Raw genomic sequence first — 21,079 nt, 5'->3', positions numbered from 1 at the left:
TGACTTTATTAAATAAAATGACAGTCTTACCTTTTTGTTGTATTTAATTCCTTTGTAGTTGCATTTATCTCTACGATAGTTTAACTAATAATGAGGGGTATTTAAAAGGATATTTATATGGACTATTTATATGGGACGGAGAAAGTATTAAAAGATAACATTTCATTCACCAATAAAACAATAATGATCCTTGATTGTATTCCAATCATTTGTTTTCCACCTTTAGGTCTGTTTGTTGACATCATTGTTGACCAATATTTTGGTCAAACACAATTGCAGCTAACTACAAAATCTTTAAATTCAGCCATTATATTATTTATCGAAAGCAAATCAGTTTCTCCATTTGTCCGAAAACATTAATCGTCCCATCTTTCTCCTCTATTTTTCTCTTTTAAACTCTAATTCTCTGGTAACAATTTACAAGTCGCCTATCAACAATTGCAATTTTGGATCCTTGGACATAAATCACACTTGGTAGCTTCTAAATACTTTCTCCACTTTTGTTTCTAAATCCTTCATTTCATCATTCATATACCATTTATCAACCATATAACCAAGATGAGGAAGAGAACATTGGTTGAACATCGTTGTTTAAACTAGGTAGGATTCTTGATTTTTGTATTCTCTATTAATTTTGATTTTTCATATGTACAAATTTCATTGTTCTTTCTCAGCTTTTGGACTCTTTAGACTCGCTTTTTCTTCATTTTGTTTCCTTTCAAGCAAATCCACTACCTGAATCACAGTTGCTCTCCATCGCCACTGTTGCAGTGAGTTTGTTGATTTCTTTCCTTTTTTCTTCTGATTTACAATATATCAGTTATTTTGTATTTGGGAACATTTCATTTACTTGTGTTGTTATTATGAAGTGACATTGATGAGCCAATACGATTTCCTTTACTGTGTAGGATCTGGATGGGAGAAATATCAGTTATGTTTAAAATTTCAATTGCAAACTTATCAGTTTTTTAGATTCTATTCAAAGTAGAATACTTTTATTGTTTATTAAGGTTTTCTTTGTTATTCGTGTGTATAGCCTTTTGTAACCTTTTCATAGTGCACTCAACATACAACATTTTCACATTGTGATTGTTATTATATACTTTCTTTAGTTTTTTTTTCTTTTGATTATTTAAAGTTCCCAAGGAGTTGTTCAGGTTCTTCATTGGCACCACTTTCTTCAATCTGTCTCCATTTTAGACCATTTTTGCCATTTATGTCAACAATAATCCATCTGCTATACAGAACTCTCTTGCACAAATCTCATCATGGTTGACCTTAAAGCCTTGGGTACATATATATATATATATATATATATATATATATATATGTATATATATATATATATATATATATATATATATATATATAATGTATTATTAATATATCTCTAAAATGTGGACAAAGCCACTTCCACAAGTTTACAATTGTAACGCCCGTAGATCCGGATTAGTCAATTTAGAGGCAATAAGGGTCGAAAACGACTTTTCGACAAAAGATTATTTAGAATAAATAATTTGAACCAAGTTGTAGTATATGTCACAAGGTTTCCATACATATAAAGAACGCCGAAATCCGAGTTATAACGAAGAAGTTATGACCTGTCTAGTTTCGCGACGGAACCGGCACGACACCGGGTAGCGTAAATAGTGAATTTACGATAGAGCGAGTTTAAGCCTTAGCGATATAAACGAAAGTCGTAGAGTATGTTAAACTAAGAACATCGATAAAAAGAACGCCCAAATCTGACTTTGTATGAAGAAGTTATGATTTTTCGAAGTTTCGGATTAACAGTGTACAGCCCGAAATTCGAATATTAGATTGAGTGATTTTTAGCAGACACGACCTAAACGAGAATCGAAGATCTCGTTAAGAGTAGCGTAACGAGAAAAAGATGGGCGAAAACGGACGTCGGATGAAGAAGTTATGAGGATTTAACGGACCAATCCTATCCCGGCCTGTTAATAATATAAAATTTAAAATTGAGTCAAAATTAGCCGACGGAGTCTAAACGAAAGTTGTAGAGTACGTCCCCACCTTCGCGTGGATATAAAGAACGTCGAAAACGAAGCTCGTATGCGAAAGTTACGATTTTTAGAAGTTGAGGGTGAGATTTGCGAAACTGATGCATGGATTGATGACGTGGCCTAGCTCCCAGCCGTCCGATGAACCCACTTCGGATGAGTGACACGCCACCCTCGCATTACGCCCAGCGTCCAAGCTCGGGTACGCGCCGTGTACAACTGCCCTCTGCGGTTCCGAGACGTCCACGATGACCCACCCCCTTCGCGACATGTGTTGTACGACCGAGGTTACGCCCTGCGTCCGAGGACCTGTACGCCCAGCGTACGTCCGAGGACCAACCTATAAAAGGGCTGCGATGGCTGCCATATTTTCTCACAAATTCACTCCAACTTTCTCACTCTACTTTCTCTCACTACCCCCTAACCCCCTCCTAAGCCTAGGTAAACCCCCTAGCACCCTAAGGAAGCCCCGAGGCTCCCGGAGTCCCAAGAAAAAGTGTCTTTCGGTTTCGAAACGTTGCTCCAAATAAAGTTCCGATTTTCGATAAAATTTGCTGTAAGTGAGTTACGCTTACGCAATTTTTAATATAGCTTCCAAATAATTATAGTAATGTTATTAGGTCCTTAAAATAATTATTTGGGCTATTATTATGAGTTATATTAAGTGTTATTTAACGCTTATATAATAATAATAATAGTCAGACTATTAATTTGTCGCGGTTATCGTTAGACTAAACCCTAGTGGTATTGATACTAGGTTTTATCGAAGGAAATTGTTTTGAGAGTATCGAAGCGTTGTCCGAGTGCTGAGTCACCACCTTTCAGGTGAGTGCATGGTCCCCTTCAACTTACACATAGATATGAAGTATTTACTACGTGCTATGTGTGCATATTGTCTGTTTACTTGCTGTCTATGCTCGGTGAAAGATTTTATACATGTTTTAAATGATTTAAACTATATATGTATTTTATATCTACGAAAATGTTGGGGTAAAACATGGGTAGATATAATAGAAGAAATATGAGTTGGACGATGAGTTGAGAGGTGATATAGACTATGAGGTATGGGTGAGAGGTGTACGATGTGAGAAGCCTTTTTCCCAAACGATGTCCCCGTCATTCAGCAGAGTATGGATGACAACCACGGACTATTCTAGACAGTCCAGTGGAACACTAGCAGGCTCACAACCTGTAGGTGTTGTGAACGATGTGTTCACTCGGTGTACTCTAAACCTTGGTGATCATGCAGAGTTGATGCCTAGACCCTGGTGATCATGCAGACTTGGTGCCAAAACCCTGGCGACTATGCAAACTTAGTGCCTATTGTATAAATTCTGGCGACTATGCAGACTTAGTGCCTAAACCCCGGTGACGATGGACTTCGTGCCGATTCCTTAGGATGATCCTTAGGAATGTATGAACGAGGAATGGTTGATTCTTAGGGTAGATCCTTAAGAATAAAGAAGATAATGGGGATGGGTAATTGGGTTGATTGTTTGATTGTTTGAACATAATAATTATATTATTGTGGGTTGAAAACCCTATGTACTCACCAGGTTTCCCAACCTAACCCACTCGGTTTATTTATATCACAGATGTTGATATGAAGTCACATTACATTGAGAGATTTAAAGAGATGTAGATCACTAGTGTAAATAAATGTAAGTTCTATTTATGCTTATGTTTTTGTATTAACGATGACATCTCAAACGTTTTAAAATGAATAAAATATGTTTCTTCGAAAATGTTTTAATAACGTATTCATCATGTTTTTCTGGTAACAAATTCCGTAACATTTTTATTAAAAGAAGTACTCTGATTTTTATAAAGCATAAACAAAATCGGTATTTTCTGGCCGTGAAAATGGGGATGTCACAACAATGCACAAGAAGCTTATGATTATTTCAAATGCGGACCTCACATAATAGCCATTGGACTTATTGAGGCACATTCTTACCCTTATCTCACATGATTGTGACATATGCTCATAATTTACTTACATGATTGATGATGTTGTGAGCCGCGATCATAATTAGGATAGCAGGAATTAGAAGGTCAAAAAAGTCAAGTGCATACTCTAAGACCAATGAATACAATTCACAGCACAAATTCAGAATGGTGTTAAAAGAAACAATGTTACTTGCACTTGGTACCAACTTTTATCAAAAGTACAAACAACTACAGATGAATTTAATGACAAAATTAATATTTTTTCTTCTAATTTTCTCAAAAGCATTTCCATACTAATTAAAACCTGCTTTTCAAAATATAAGTTTCATAGAGCATTCTAGTGGTAATTCTTGATGGGTGTGATGTTGATGACCATGCACATTGTACCTGTATATGTGGTATCAGATTGGTCAGCTTGAAAAACCCCAGGAACTTTGTTCTTACAATAAATTAGAAAGGTAAAAACAATATCTATTTTTATTCCATTATATGTTAATTTAGAAATCATGATAGATACTTGTACATAATTACCTCATTTAGCATGTAGTTTTTGTTGACATTTGAGGAGAATTGAATTTACTTTCACCCACTCCCGAAAGAAATTAAACGTAATTAATTATTGCGTTACTAGAAGAAAAGAATAAAAAACTTTCACCAAAAATGAAACACCACTAATAAACTAACCTGGATTGAGTTTGCAGGTATACAAATCATCCAAGGCATAAGAAACAAAGCTAAAATAGCAAAATGACCTATTGATATTCTAATAATAGAAGAATCAGACTAATCGAATTACAAGTAGCAATGATGAAGCACCCAAGGTTTTAGGTGTAAATCACAATGAAAATTGCATCCATTATCACCCTCATCTTGATAACATCTTGGTCATTATCAATCACCTATATCAACCAAACAAAGGATATATGAGATTTTATCATCCAGATTGAACATTTTAAGAGAGAATATTAACAAATCTACATACAAACAGTTTTTATCATCCAAGGTTTCTTTTCTGTAAAAAGATTCAAGACAAAGAAATTTAAATCAATCATAAGTTGAAACAATTTCATTAGACATTTCATCAAATGGTTCATATGCAAGTAAAATAAACATGAGAAAGAAACCATAGCTGATAAATCAAACCAAAATCAGCAGCATTTCATCAAAATCAACAATATCTCATCAAAATCAAACCATATTTCAAACCAAATAAATAATTTCAGCAACATAACCATGAATTCAACAATTTTTAGAACCAACTACAACCATTTCAGCAAGTTTTAATTATAGTATCTAAATAAATATTAATACATATAATTCCTTACAATAATCCGACAATGCTAGACTATGATCTACACTCACACCATCAATCATACCCATAAAGGTGGTACAACTATATTTTTTTATAAGAATAAATAATCTACTATAGAAAAGGCTAAAGGTGATTGTTTTTTATAAATGATTTCATAAATTTTTGTTTATTCTTATGAAGTATAATTTTTTTCTACTTTTTGTTTAGAAAAAAAAAAACAATTATCTATCAAATATAATAAACATAAAAACAAACAATAATTCAAAGGTGACATAGGAAAGTTTGGGTTTGAGTAGTTGAAAGTTAGGGTTTGAGTTGTTGCACATAGTCACATTATTTTTCATATATAATTAGAAAAAAAATGACGCGACTTTATTTTATATGGATGATTATAGGGGTTTGATGGTAATTTTACCTAATTGTAGGTCAACAAACAAGAAAATTTCTCAACTGAAAAACCACTAGGATTTGTGGTTTAACACCTTCCATTTTCAACCTTAAAATCATCACCCCTATTTCTATTTTTTCTTTGAAATTAACCATAATCAAATAAAGCCTTTTCAGCCTTTTATTCTTTTATTATCATCTGCATGATACATAACAAATAGCATGCCCAAATATAAAAACAAGATACATCAATCACACATTTAGCAGTTGCTAATAATGGTTAGATCAGTATGTGTTGAATAATTAAGAATTTTCCCTACTTCAGAGTTAAGACATATATATGAGTAGTAATATTAAACATGTAATGTCCATTTAAGTGGGAAATTGGTTATTTAATAAAAAAATGTTTGAAGGAATAAGTGATTGACTATTCAGTGATTCACTAAAAAAAAAGGTAAACACTATTTCTTGACGCTTGTCCACAAACCGGTTCTACGTTCAAACATCTTGAAGGTAAATTTCAATTTTACCCCTTATGTCTTTGTAATTATTTCCTTAAGAGAAAAAAAAAGAATATGATGCAGAGTTTTAACTTTTTAATAGAGAGGACTGTTTTATTAGTTATATCGCATTCTTATCTTAACATCACCACAAGAGTACATCGACTTCCAATGATTCAATAAGACAACGAAACAATGTTTTAGATTCTCTCACTGAATTGATGTTATAATCTGTTATTTCCTTTTCATTCGTCTCCTTATCCTTAAATTGACCATTTGCTTAAAAAATTTAACGAAAATGACGCCATTAGAACAAAAAGAGTACTATTACTAAATTATTTAAGTGAATTAAACATATAAAAATAAATTAAATGAAAAGGAATAGAACCCCAACCCAGTGGTTCACCCACCTTAGAACATCTCTATCAAAAACTAGTCATAATCAGAAAGAAAAAAAGACTCGCACTTTGGTCCAAAGATTCTTCCATTTCTCTAAATCCCAAGTCCCATCTTCCTTGTATATCTTTCTTATCTATTTTTGTTTTTTAAGATATTTCACACACACACATACATATATATAAATAAATATTAAAGAGTATTATGCTCAATATAAATAGTTTGATTTTTGGTGTTAATACACAAATTGTACTAAATCAAAACACTTTAGAAATCGTACTACAACTAACCAAAACATGTTCCAGTTTTTCAGTTATAACTCCTTAACCTCCATCTTCTTCCTCTGTCTCATGCCTTCTCTCTTTCCCGCCAGAACCCTTCCCGGCACTCTGTTCCCCGCTGACCTCTCTCCGAACGCTACCTGGAACAACTTCGTTAACTTCATCGACGCCGGCAAGGGTGCCAACTTCTCCGGCATGTCTGAGCTCAAGAAGTACTTCCATCGATTTGGATACCTCCAAATCCCAGACAACGTCGTAGATAACTTCACAGACATATTCGATGATAGTTTCGAATCCGCCGTCGTTAACTACCAGAGGAACCTCGGATTGATGGTGACTGGAAAGCTCGACGCCGGGACTGTGACACAGATCATGTCGCCGCGCTGCGGCGTAAGTGATGTAAGGAAAGGGTCGACGGACAAAATCCACGTCACTAAACACTATGCGTATTTTTACGGTGAGCCGCGGTGGGGGAGATCAGCTCAGGTGTCGCTAACATACGCTTTTTCCCGTAATCATATGATCGATTACCTTAGTTCCTCCGACGTGCAAGATGCTTTTCGGCGTTCGTTCTCACGGTGGTCGTCTGTGATACCGGTGAACTTTACGGAAGCGGACGATTACTCGTCGGCAGACATAAAAATCGGATTTTACAAAGGTGATCATGGCGACGGAGAGCCGTTCGACGGTGTTTTAGGAGTGTTGGCTCACGCTTTTTCGCCGGAAAACGGTCGGCTCCATTTAGATGAAGCTGAGACATGGGCCGTTGATTTTAAATCAACTAAATCAAAGGTGGCCGTTGATTTAGAATCAGTTGCAACGCATGAAATTGGGCATATACTCGGGTTGGCCCACACTTCGGTCAAAGACGCTATCATGTACCCGAGCTTGAGTCCGAGAACTAAGAAGGTGGACCTTAAGATTGATGACGTGGAAGGGGTCCAGGCGCTATACGGGTCAAACCCGAATTTTAGATATAGTTCATTGATGGAATCCGATCTTTCTTCGGGTTGGGTGATTACAAGCTCAATTAAATGGTCGACTTACTTGATTGTACTTGTAGGGTGTTTATGGTGACACACTTGTCTTATTTTTTATTTTTTGTAATTTAGTATAATTTTTTAAATATTTTATCAATTTTTCTAGAACGGGCTTTCTCAAGTCCTCATACTTTTGATTGTTTTTTATTTTTAATGTAAAAAGTTACAGATTTTGAATTGCTTTTGATAATACGTTTTCGTCTCATAAAATTAAAATGTTTTTTTTGTCAATTTTTATGTTAACACTATATGAATGTTTGTTTTATAAAAATAACATAAAGGTAAATATTATCTTTAGCCGTCCATATCTAACATGGGAGAAACAAGTTATAATATTTGCGGAAAAAACATAATGTTAATGCTTAAAACAAGAAACATCACTAATGAATTACAAAACCTAAAAATAATGATGATATTAATGTTGTTTACAATAGGTTCGTATTTTATTTTATCGAATACTATTTAATAAAACGTGATAAATATTTATGCACGTCATCAAACAAATAAAGTAATGTTTATCTTGTCTCCTCAAAGTTGCAATTTTTATTTTAGATAACTAAATTTAAAATGATGTATATACAAAATCTATAGATTACACATAGATCACACAATTAACTATTATTATGTGTATATCATTATATCTGATGTATGACAAACCAACTCAACTAAGTAATTCATTCAAACATTCTCATTCATCATATATATGTGTTTTCAAGTGAGTTTATGTAACGCCCGTATATTCGGGTTTGTCCATTTATAGATAATAAGCATACAAATGACTTTTGATAGAAGATTATTTAGGATAAATTACCTCAACCAAAGTTATAATGTATGTGACAAGGATTTTGTATATATAAAGAACGTTCAAATCCGACTTCATATGAAGATGTTATGCTTCTTCGAAGTTTCGCGATTAAACCAGCACGACTTTGTGTATCGTAAAAAGTGAATTTTTGATAAATTGTTTTTTAGCCTAAGAGGCCGAGAGTGTGCATGTAAAGAATACCTAAATCTGACTTCGAAAGAAGAAATTGTGATTTTTCTAAGTTTCAGCGCAGTAGTATATGAGTCATAAACCGAAGTAGAGATCGGTTCATTGTTAGGAAAAAACAATTTAAACGATAGTTGAAGATCTCGTTCATATGGTTCCATCGATATAAAGACAGTTGAAAACAAATATCATATGAGAAAGTTATAAAATTTTAACAGACTTTAACAGTCTAAGTCTGAAAAAAATATATCTTTACAAATAAATTCAAAATTAGGCGATGAGTCTAAATAAAAGTTGTAGATCTCATCATTAGCTATGCATTGATATAAAAAAAACGTCGAAAATGGAGTTCGTATGAAGAAGATATCAATTTTTGAAAAATCAAAAATCCACACATGTACACACGAGGGGCACGACGCGCAGTAGGCTGCTGAAATAAGGAAGCGGACAAATTTGGACCTAATACGTGTCGCAAAACGAGAGGATTGGCATGGCTAGAGTGTGTGACACACATATGGGCTATATATATATATATATATATATATATATATATATATATATATATGCTTAATTGCATTCTCTTTCACACTACCCACACTTTCTCTCTCGATTTCCTTCGATTTTTAGGCTTCGACGAAGCCCTGCGATCTATGAAGTAGTAGTAACTATCAAGCAGAAGCCCTGCAGTGTTAGATAGCCGGTGAATAAAAGCTCCTGGATTAAAATTCTGCTCGCATAATTACCAACTTTTCACTAAATCATCTGTAAGTTAAGCTACATTATATCGTTTTCAGTGTAACTTTTATTTATGATCATAAATTGTTATTGTGAACCTATAAATAAGATATATCAATAATTCCATGTCGTTATACTGATTGATATACTTTTGAGAGTGATGTCTAGGCTGGATTTAGTGAGGTATTTAAAGTGAGATTTCCAAACAATATACTTTAATACCAAACGGACCCTGCCTCCGATATAATCCTACATGGTTATTCATTATTTAGATCTTGAAGTAGACTTTGGGATTGTTAAGAAATCCAAATCCGTAAAATAATAGTTCCATGAAGTATTAAATTAGACTAAGACTTAGCGCTATGTACATCTAAGTCTGTTGGAAAGATATATAAGGCGAAGCTCTACCTAATTCACCAATCGCTAAACACTTTGTCAAGTGAGTGTATAGTCCCTTTCATGAACATGATTTAATGAGTATTAATTAAAATATTAAATATCTTCTAGAAGTCGTATGTTAATTATGTACTTATTGTCTGGATTATATGTTAGGATATATACTGTGCTATGTGCGAACGAGATATGGTTCTATTTAATGTTAGGATTAAATAGATAACATCATATAATAGTATTAAAAATTACATTGCTAAGAAGATAAAAGAATAATTATACATAATGCTCTGTATGGATTATAAACACACTAGAATTAGGTTAGTGTCACCCAAGAATAGAGATGATATTAAGGTTGGTTACGAACACTATAATCTAGTCTAGGGATAAACTTAGACTTATGGAAGATACCTAGCTCAATTGAGTTTGATATTAGGTAGTCTCATTATGAGAATGTGCACCTAGGAATGGGGAGTAAAGTTATGTTCCATGAAACTATCAGGTGTCGATGTATGGTAGCTTCGTATGGGATGATTAGAAATGGTGGGTCCCGATCATGCAACTATTAACGGCGTGTCTAGGCACCCCACAAAGTAGGTGACAACACTTGATCATTCTAGACGGCCTTGTGAATTACGTTGCTAGTGTGAGATCATTACTCACAGACGCAGATGAATTGCAAAACCATATTCATCAAATACTCTGACGGCCCATAAGCCTTTACAACTTACATCGGTAAAGGAAGCTGTCACACCCCGAAACCGAAGGCGGAAACGTTCCGGGGCGGAGGACGTCATGTAGTATCGCAACCAATGTACATAGTAAGCGTAGTAAACACAACCATTACATTACATTGAAATATTTACATTGTCTGAAAACAAAGTGTTACAAGTGTTATATATATATATATATATATATATATATATATATATATATATATATATATATATCATATGAACAAAAGCTAAGACATGTCTTCTACACGCTCCGTCTTCTCCAAAAGATCGCGGGGTACCTGTCTAATGTGAACCTGAGAATACAAGCAGTTTGAAAATCAGCATAAAGCTGGTGAGTTCATAAGCGGTTTATTTTCGTAAAAGAATAAGTTTCCTTTGGTTTTTCTGAAAAATTCGTTATCCAAGAAAATCTCATATTTTCTTATAAGTAAAGTTTAGTTACCCATTTGTTACACAATTTGGTTAAGAGCAGTTATGTTATCCCAGGAAAAACCCTTGTTTTCCTAAAAGTCGTGGTTAGTTCTTGGTTCGGAATGCAATGTACTAGTATCTACCATACTTGTAGTATTAGTTAGGTATTCTGATAGCCTAGTTATCCTACACTCGAATGTCGAATATCTACTTTACTCACCCGTAATTTTGAATCTTTGGAGACACTCAGAGACGTACATTAGCTGTATATTCGATGTTCTGGTGACTTCCAAAGGCATACTTTAGACGTATTTCCGAAGCTCTGTCGACATCCAAAGGCGTATATATTCGAAACTCTGTCGATATCCAAAGCCGTACTTTCGAATTATTTCCGAAACTCTGGTGGCACTCAAAGACGTACACTAGCTGTAATTTCGAAGTTATGTGTCATCCAAAAGCGTGCACTGGCTGTACTTTCGTAGTTCTGTTACTATCCGAGGGCGTATCTTATTAGTAATAATCCTAATTTATGATTAGCATGAATCCTTCGTAAATTATAAAATATAACATAAATCATAACATTTTATAAAGAGATCTACAATTAATCTGAAAGCTAACTCTACAATTCGAACTTTTGGTTAATACGGTTTTCGATATTAAAAACATACAGAATATGAACATTTGAACTGAAATAATAAGTTTGAGTACAAGATTTCCTTGTACTTTTGCTTGTATTCCCCCCCTGAAAAAATTTGAAAAACACGGAAAAAGGAGTTGGGGTATGAACTCACCAATCGAGGAATGTGTCGGTTTGGATGCTAAACGTCAGTTCGGGGCTTGAAAACGCGCGAGGTTCCTATGTAATATGAAGAGATACACATTTGTATCTAATTAGACCTTGAACCACTAATCAAATATGAATAAACACTTCGAGACGCGAAAACACTTCAATTCAAGTGTTTGGAGTGACCCAAGTGGCATCTTTGAATGTGTATGGCCTGGATATGGAGTTTGCTCTTCAAGAGTAAACTCCTAAAGGAGTTTACGGCCCTAATGACCATATCCCCATGAGTTTACGGCCATAAACTCATGGGTGGTGTTCTTGGGTGCTTAATGGCCTTATAGCTCTTAAGGGATGGTGCTAGGTTTAGTTCTAAGGCTATGGAAGGGGACTAGATCAACTTATGGACCATTTGAGGAGTTTACGGCAATAAACTAGGGGTTTACGACTGTAAACTCTCATGTACCCATTCTTATTGTGTTTTGGTGGTTCTAGGTTAATCACATGTGATTCTAACTCATTTTACAAGTCATAGGATGAAGTTAAGGCACCATTTGACCAAGTTATAGGAGTTTACGTCCCAGGAACCTTTCCTTGGGGGGGTTTACGGCCGTGAACTCCTAAGGGAGTGGTTTTCTTGATGATTAAGGCCCCTAACACAAAGGTGGTTGGTTCTAGACTTTATTCTAAGGCTTAGGAGGTGTTTAAGGGGCATCTTAACACCTTAAAAGGAGTTTATGGTCTATGAATGAGGGTTTACGGTCCAAGCATGTTCTTGTACACGCAAGTCCTTAAGCCATATCTACGCACTAGAAGGGGGTTGGAAGGGTTTTGGGGATTCAAAACCCCTTTAAGGGAGTTTACGGTTTTGGAGATGTTCCCAAACCGTAAACACAAGTTTTTGATGGTTTTGGGTAGTTTAAACATAGATTTTCATGCTAAACAAGCTTAGAAACATGCTAGGATAGATTACTTACCAATTTGGAGCTTGAAATGGATGATTTTGGCTCAAACTCGAGTTTTAGAGAGAGAGAGAGAGAGTAGAGAGAGAAAGTTGTGAGGTGGTGGTAAAAAGCTAAATTGAAGTTCACTCATCCTTTATATAAGGCTTGAGTTTGTGGCCCGGTGGAAATCTACCCGATACTGACGTTAAACGAGGCTTTTGGTCGTACCCGATTTAATTGTTTGTAACCCGACGGCATAAAACTAAAATTTTTCCAAATAATAATTTGGGGTGTTTTCACGTTTTTCTAACGGGTTTGGATACTCACGAGGTCATAATAAAAGTCTTAAATTAAATGATCTAATCCAAAATGTTAACGGAAAAATTGCAAGACAAATAGTTTTATTGACGAGAACGGGATACCGTGACGGAAAATTTTTCGGATTATCACAGAAGCCCCTAGCTAGCTGTGTAGTCAATCTCTTAACGGTTCATCAGGCGAGATAATTTCTCTTTGATAATATTGGACTAGGATGTGTGAGGATCGGTAGGAATAGATAAGTAACAATGTAAGACAATATGAATTTAGTATGGTAATGGTTAGTTTTGCGGGTCTGATAATTAAAGATTATTATCATATCAATATCGTGGGATTGAAATCCCTATGTATCTCACCATGTTTTCCCAACCTGACCCACTCAGTTTATATGCATATCAGGTGTCAAGACTTAAACTACTGGAACTTGATTAGGATACTAAGAGATTAAGAGACAACCCACAATAGTATTTAGGATCATCAGGTCTTTACACTGTAACTTATGTATTTGTGTTGATTTTGACATCCTTAGGGTTTTAACATTTTGGAAACGAACATTTGTAACCAAAATGATATTTTGTATTGGGATTTCCACAAATATAAATAAATGATTTTAAAAGCATAAAAAAAGTTGTAATTGGTTCTAAAAATTAGATGATGTCACAGTTGGTATCAAAACATTAGTTTAAGCGAACTTGGAATAAGTAGGATTTCTAGACTTAAACTTAGAGATTAAGCAATGATCATGAGGTGGGTGTAGGATATTTTAGAATAAACAGAAGCACTAGGATATTTTAGGGTACATGCATTAAATAATATTAAGTGTTAATTAAGATATATATATATATATATATATATATATATATATATATATATATATATATATATATATATATATATATATATCAGAATTTATGTTAAATACCTTATTTGCTATAACATGCACTAGTTTATTTTAGGATTAGATGCCTAATTCGCTTTTATGTGTCAAATGAATTGTAATATACCATGCCTTAGATTGCCTTCTAGGTTGCTATTATTAGATTTAAGGTCTGTCGCCAACCTAGTATTAGGAAATTTGATGTGTTCAGATTTCTAAACGTACGTTTAATTACGGTATTAGAGCTGACATATAACTTTTCAGAGTAATAAGGAGGATTTTGCGTCTAAATCTTTCTTATCTATATTCTCGTCTCGGTACATTGAACATCTGATTGGGTATATAGAATAGAATGCGTTAACCATCACAAGGAGTGGTGTAGTTTTCAAAATTGAACGAGGTCCAACATGTCAGAACGTTGGAATGGGAGTTGCTCAAATCCCGATGACTGAAACCCGCACCATGATGAAAACAAAGAATAACCAGAATGCTCATGGGTAGACGTGACCAAAAAAACCGGTTCACAAACCGAACCGGTCAGTGAACTGGAAACCGGTTTACCTCCGAACCGGTTCAGCCTTGAACCGAACCCCCGATGAACCGAACCGCCGGACCGAACCAATTCGGTATTTTGACCGTTAGGACCGGTTTCGAACCGGTTTTGCATATGACCGTTTTTTTGTCTTATTCTAACGGCTATATAGTCGTTTATGGTTGTTAGACACTCGATTTTTGGTCCCTTTTGGCCATATTCCCCAATATTTTATAGTATAAATAGCTATTAGATGTTTTGGGTTAACCAAACCTCAAAAAACCTCTCTTACTTCAAAAAACGTTCTTAATTCAAACAATGGATTCGAATTCCATTGATATTGGAGATTCATCAAACAATCCTACCGTTGTTAGCATCAAAGAAACAAATAGAAATCCGGCTATTTGGTGCAACTATGATTTGTGTGTAATGTCGAACGGTACAAAAAGAGCGCGATGCAAGAAATGTGGTGTTTTTTTTAATGAAGAAGGGAATTCGACATTGAAAACTCATATGACAAAAAGATGCCCCGCGGTGAAATTTGGGCCGGGACATAATCAAACAACAATGGCGAATGATGCAACATTGTGGAGTTATGATTTGAGTAAAGTTCGGGATAGGATGGCGAAGTTCGTGATTCAAGAATGTTTGCCTTTTGACCACTTCGACAACAAACGATTGACTTCACTCATCCAAGTTCGTGATTCAAGAATGTTTGCCTTTTGCGATGTTGTTTTTTTTCATAGTCGATGTGTTACACATATCATTAATTTGGTTGTGCAAGATGGACTAACTAGCATTGAAACTATAAAAGATGGTTTCAAAGACATGCTAAAAGATATTTTTAGTTCTAGTAACGCTCGATATCATAATTATATGCAATTTTGTGTCGATGCGAATGCCCTCTTTTTAGGTCCGAATTGGGAAAATAATACCCGATGGAACTCCACTTGCAAAATGTTTGAATGTGCCTTACGTCAAAAAGATACTTTAAAAATGTTCCATGACAATCTTGCGGACCGTAATAAGGTTACGGCTTATCCGGAATCAAGTTGGGATACTATCAAACTTGTTACGGACAGGCTTGATGTTTTTTAAAAAAACAACTACTTTTTATCAGGTGTTTATTATCTTACAAGTTGTTTGGTTTTAAACCAAATTTTTTTAATGTGTGCGAAAATAAATGAATTTGAAATGAGGAGCACAATGTTTGCTAATATGATGAAACCGATGAAAGCAAAGTTAAAAAAATATTTTCAAGAAATGCCTCCCATTATTACTTGTTCCGCCGACTCTAAATGTTGGGGGGGGGGGGGGGTTGAGACTTTAATTGAAAATATTTGTTACGATTTGGGTTTAATGGATGATGACATGGATTATGCATCAAAGGAAATTTCAAAATTTAACAAAGTTTTTCAAAATTTGTTTGAAGTTTATTTAACAAAATATGGTTCAACAAGCATTCATGACATGATGCAAAATACGGGGGCATCCGGATCCACTTCTCACCAAAATAACGAAACAATTAGGCTTTATAATACTTTGAGGAATGAAAATTCCAAACGAGCTCGGTCTAACACCCCAAGTAGCGAGCTCGGGAGGTACATTGGTTCCGATTTCTTGTCTCAAATGAGTATTCAAGAGTTTGAAAATTTTGATATCTTGGCTTGGTGGAAAGGAAAGGAAACCCAATTTCCGATTCTAGCCGCTATGACCCGTGATCTACTAAGCTCCCAAGCTTCTACGGTAGCTTCGGAATCGACTTTTTCTGTTAGTGGCAGGGTAATATCATCAAGAAGAACAAAACTAACCCCTTTGTCGGTGGAAGTGTGCATTTGCTTGAAATGCTACCTTGACGGCGTGGAAAGGATACAAGACATTGAAGTACTAGAAGGCACATCGTTGCATGCCGAAGCACGAGTACATGAGGAAGAAGTAGCGATGGGAATGTCGGTGCCACTCACCCTAGAAGAGATCGAGTATGAGAGAGGATTACGCAACGACATGGCGGATAACGAATAAAAAAACAAAAACAAAAAAAAAATTGGATGTTTTGTGTTTTTATGTTTGAAGATGTATTAGTTCGACAATTTGGATGTTTTGTGTTTTTATGTTTGAAGTTGTATTATGTATTTCTAATATAAAAAACAAAAAAAAAATGAATAAAAAGTTTGAAAATTGCTCCAAAAAATGTGTTGATTCAAGTTGAACAATTTTTTACATACATTATGTTTTTCTACATATACACAAACATAAAATTTAAAACCAAAAAAAAAGTTAATACATGAAAACATATGTATATTATTAACAAGAAAAAAAAAACCTTATGGCAAAATGGTCCATATGGACGTGCAGTATGTGTGTATATATGTAAGGCTTATAAGCCTTCCCAATCCCCCAATTCCCCAATCCACCTACTGTGAAGACAAATTTTTTTTTTTGGTTTATAACACTCTAGTGCAATATAATCTAAACAAACAAAAACCCATTCCTATTTTACACCTATTAGCCCAAAAACAAAAAAATAAAAATTAGAAAAGCTTATTTGCGTCGAACCAGTTTTGAAACGGAATATTTGAACCGGTTTCTATTAAACCGAACCGGTTTACATATGTTCGGATATTTTTGGGGCTGAACTGGTTTTGAACCGAACCGGCTTGGGGGTGAACCGGTTTTGATTACGTTGACCTGAACCGAACCGGTTTTCTGAACCGGTCCGGTTCAGAAAAAAAAAAACCGGTTTTTGCATGCCTACTCATGGATGTGGTCTTATTTTAAACTCATACTTACATCAAGTTAGGGGCCCAAGTGGTTGTCCAGGCCCTCTATGCTCTAGGCCAGGCTTGATCCACTCTTTGCACTGAGCTAATAGGCTGGATCTGGACCCGTAAAACAGATTTTGAATACAGTTTGTTTTAATTTCCAGTCCCCTCACAACTGACAAGGAGACAATCTGGAGGGGGACAAAAAAATTGCTAAAATTGGAGCATCCTCTTCACGCTCTTCCATCCATTACCTCATAATCCCCGTCGCCCAACGCCAGATACAAAACCCTAGATTTATTTTTCATTTTTTTTTCCAGTGATTTGTATCAATGGATTTGTCAAAGCTCCCTGATGCACAACGCCAAGAGCTTGAACAGCTACAAAAACAGTTTCAGGAACACCAAGCTCAACAACAGAAACAACAACAAGAATCTGCCGCTGCTGCCACCGCCGCTGCCGCTGCTGCTGCCGTGCAACAACAGCCACCGGCCTACGATCAATCGCAGGTTCAACAATTATATGATCCATCGCAGGCTTACGATCAATCGTATTATTATAATTATAATTACCAAGACCCGTCACAACAACAACAGCAATACGATGCTTCTTATTACCAGAATTATTATCCGAATGCGTATCAGCAACATCATCCGTATACGCATCCAGAGACGTTGGTGGCTACGGCTGTGCCGAGTGAGCAACAACAAAATGCTGGGTCGGTATCTGGATCATTAGGGCCAGGGCAAGTGCAGGATCCTTATGTTCATCCGGGTAATCAGGTAAATTTGGGTGGGACGCAAGGCTACCCTGTTCCTCCAGGTCTTAATGCTGCTGCTGCCGCTGCTGTGGCAGCCTTGTCGCAGCTGACGCAGTTTGCTGGTACCATGGGTGCTGCTGAGAGAGCAAGTGGAGGAGGGTATGCCCCTCCTCCCCCAATGGCCGGTGGGGGACATTACGGTCAGGGGCATTTCCGTCCTCCGGTATGTATGTTACCTCATGTTCAAAAATGTTGAGGATTTTGAAACAAAACTTTGATATATTGTTCTGTTTGGTTATCTTCATTCATGATTATTCTCTTGGGCATTGGCTTTTATGGCGTCTGTAGTGGCAGTAGTTCTTCCATTTAAATGAAGATATTACACTGGCAATTCTGGGTGCTTGTAGACTACTACGAGGTTGCACTTCACACACATAAACAAGACCTTGCCTTAATGATAATTGATAAAGAAATTTAGCTAATCGAGTGATAGTTAGGTACATTCAATCTGTGTAGCATGTAACTGGAATTTAATGATGATTTCTTTGTCTAATAACCGGAGCCTTTAGATTTTAGAATATTGAGAGATGCTTCTAAAAGCAATTTGAATGAGTTTTTTATGCTCTGTTTGGACTTGCGTAACTCAACTGTTGAGGTTTTTGTTATAGAGTTATATATGGATTGGAGAGCAAAGTTTAAGGTTCCATGCTGACAAATGATGCATCTGAGGATGTGATGTGGGACTCCGGTTGGTTCTTCCACTGTTAGTCTCTTTCTGGGCAGCTAAGTGCAACAAGATAGTTACACTGAGGAGGAAATGGAATGAATATATTTGTTCAAAGGTAACAAACGCATATAATGTATATATATAGGAAATTGAGAAGAGGAAGCTGTTGTTCCAAAACATCAAGTAGGTTGGCATGATGCTGGAGAATCGGACTGATGGACAACAGACAGTTGCATCAGTATGCATGCACATTGAGACGTGTTTTCTTTTTCCCATAACTCTATTGAAGAAAACACTGCTCATTGCTCAAGCTGGTCATATGTGATTCTCAAAACCTATGTGATGGCTCATGGCTCATACTCATACTTTACAAATTACAACTTAAACCTCCATCATTATCATCTCTCCATTATGTGCTAGGAATAGGATGTTTCTTGAAATATTTACTTTCAACTTTCAATCAACTCAACATAACTGACCTAGTTTATTCCATGAAATTAATAATCATATGTGGGGTATATAATTTATTGTCTTGCATTTTGTACGTGCTCTCTTTTAAAAGAATCTCATCTCTCTAATTTGCAGGTTGGTGATCATCCTCCTCCTCCTTTCTACAGGGGTGGCGGTAGAAGAGGTGGAGGTCCGTTTAGAGGCGGCGGGCGTGGCTTCCGGCCGCCAAACATTAGCGGCTATGGTCCTCCACCTTTTCAAGGAAGCGGAAGGGGACGTGGTGGTGGTGGTCGTGGAAGGGGTAGGGGTAGGGGAGGCATTGGCAGGCATGACCAGCCATTCCCACCACCATCTTCTCACCCTGTGGAGGGTGAAAAAGCGTCGGAAGGCGAAGGAGAAGCTTCGTTGAAGATTGCATGGTGTGAATTGTGTAGGGTTGACTGCACGAGTAAGGAAATCCTGGAGACACACAAGAGCGGGAAACGCCACCAAAAGAATCTCCAAATGAAAGGTGCATACGGACCCGTTGGTGTTGGTGTTGGTGTTGAACAAACAGAAAAAGTGGAGATGAAGGAGAATGAAGCTGCAACGAAAGCAGACGATGAGCGGGAGAAGAAGCCCGGGGGGTTGAAACGGAAGGTGAAAAGCGGCGGTGGTCGCGGTGGTAAGAGGCAGAGACAGCAAGGGGTAGGAAAGCCGAAAGTGGTGATACCGTTGATGTGTGACTTGTGTAATGTGAAGTGTGATACACAGGAAGTGTTTGAGCGGCATGTTGGTGGTAAGAAACACATTGCAAAACTGAAAAGGTTCCAAGGACACCAGGCTATGTATGGTCCCACTGCGGTTCAGGCTCTTTACCCTCCTAACCCTCTTTCACAGGCACTGGCACAGGCTCAGCCAGCTTATGCTGGTGTTGGTGCACCACCTTCTGATCAGATCCAGATGACTTCTTATGTGGCACCCCAGAACCCTAACCCACAGCTTGCTGATGCCCCTCTTCAATTTGCCACCCAAAATGCTAATGCTAATGCTGTATCAGAAGAACCTCCTCAACCTGCTGGACCTCAGTAGTTAGTTGCTTCTGCTGATGTTGGTGTCAAGTGTCAAGTAGCAGGTAAATCTTAGTCTCAAGATTTTTACTTCTAAATCTAGATATAGAGAGGTAAGACTTTCTTTCTTTTTTTAGTTTGCTACTTGCTATATTATTGTTTACCCTAAGCAATAAATATAATGAATGGAATTGTTTGCAGTGAAGGTATATTTTTTAGTTCTAAATCTGGATACATCGTAATTGTTAATACTAATTTAATCCACTTGTCAGTTGTCACCATTTGATACGGTAGAAGGATGAGTAGGAATAAAATATAGGAGAATATTTAATTTCTCTTTTATGTTTTCTAAAATTTATATGAATTTGATTTTATATTTATGATTAGTTAGTATCATTTAAATTACAGTTAGTTGATTAAAACAAAGTGGAAATTGATAAACCTAAAATGTGAAGAGGGATTAAAAATTGACAAGTAGAAGTTGAACTTTTTGGAGAAATGAATGGTATAACTCCATATTTGGAGGATCACTACTATTCTTTTTCCAAAATGGAGTAACTCGCGTGATAGACACAAAAAAAAAAAAAAATGAAAAAAAGAAAGAAAGGAAAAAAAAAGGAGGTATGACTTTGGAGCAGTGTTGGAGATTTGGTAAAATGTAATCGCATTTATATATAATAATTTTTATATTAAAAGTTGGCCCATTGCCACCATTATGGTGCTTG

The 21,079-nt window shown here is 36.1% G+C and overlaps 2 protein-coding genes across 2 annotated transcripts; both read left to right on the top strand.

Annotated features, from left to right (window-relative positions):
* The first annotated feature begins 6,728 nt into the window (after positions 1 to 6,728).
* Positions 6,729 to 8,084, top strand: LOC111883026 (metalloendoproteinase 1-MMP). The gene has a single exon (XM_023879387.3). It carries the CDS (start codon positions 6,866 to 6,868, stop codon positions 7,925 to 7,927), a length of 1,062 nt encoding a protein of 353 aa, XP_023735155.1. The 5' UTR covers positions 6,729 to 6,865; the 3' UTR covers positions 7,928 to 8,084.
* Positions 8,085 to 17,544: 9,460 nt separating this feature from the next.
* On the top strand, positions 17,545 to 20,559 carry LOC111882955 (uncharacterized). The gene is made up of 2 exons (XM_023879313.3): positions 17,545 to 18,351; positions 19,441 to 20,559. The coding sequence occupies exons 1-2, from the start codon at positions 17,701 to 17,703 to the stop codon at positions 20,374 to 20,376; spliced, it is 1,587 nt and encodes a 528-aa protein (XP_023735081.1). The 5' UTR covers positions 17,545 to 17,700; the 3' UTR covers positions 20,377 to 20,559.
* The last annotated feature ends 520 nt before the right edge of the window (positions 20,560 to 21,079 follow it).

This window comes from Lactuca sativa, chromosome 6 (genome assembly GCF_002870075.4).
Source record: "Lactuca sativa cultivar Salinas chromosome 6, Lsat_Salinas_v11, whole genome shotgun sequence".
Classification (NCBI taxonomy): Eukaryota; Viridiplantae; Streptophyta; class Magnoliopsida; order Asterales; family Asteraceae; genus Lactuca; species Lactuca sativa.
The sequence above is the reverse complement of the archived record's forward strand: the minus strand, read 5'-3'. Positions and strand labels throughout refer to the sequence as shown.

Bases quoted from the DNA above. Each gene is read 5' to 3' on its own strand.
- LOC111883026 (XM_023879387.3), top strand. From the start codon at position 6,866: ATGTTCCAGTTTTTCAGTTATAACTCCTTAACCTCCATCTTCTTCCTC.
- LOC111882955 (XM_023879313.3), top strand. From the start codon at position 17,701: ATGGATTTGTCAAAGCTCCCTGATGCACAACGCCAAGAGCTTGAACAG. The intron at 18,352-19,440 runs GTATGTATGTTA...TCTAATTTGCAG, and splicing joins AGGGGCATTTCCGTCCTCCG to GTTGGTGATCATCCTCCTCC.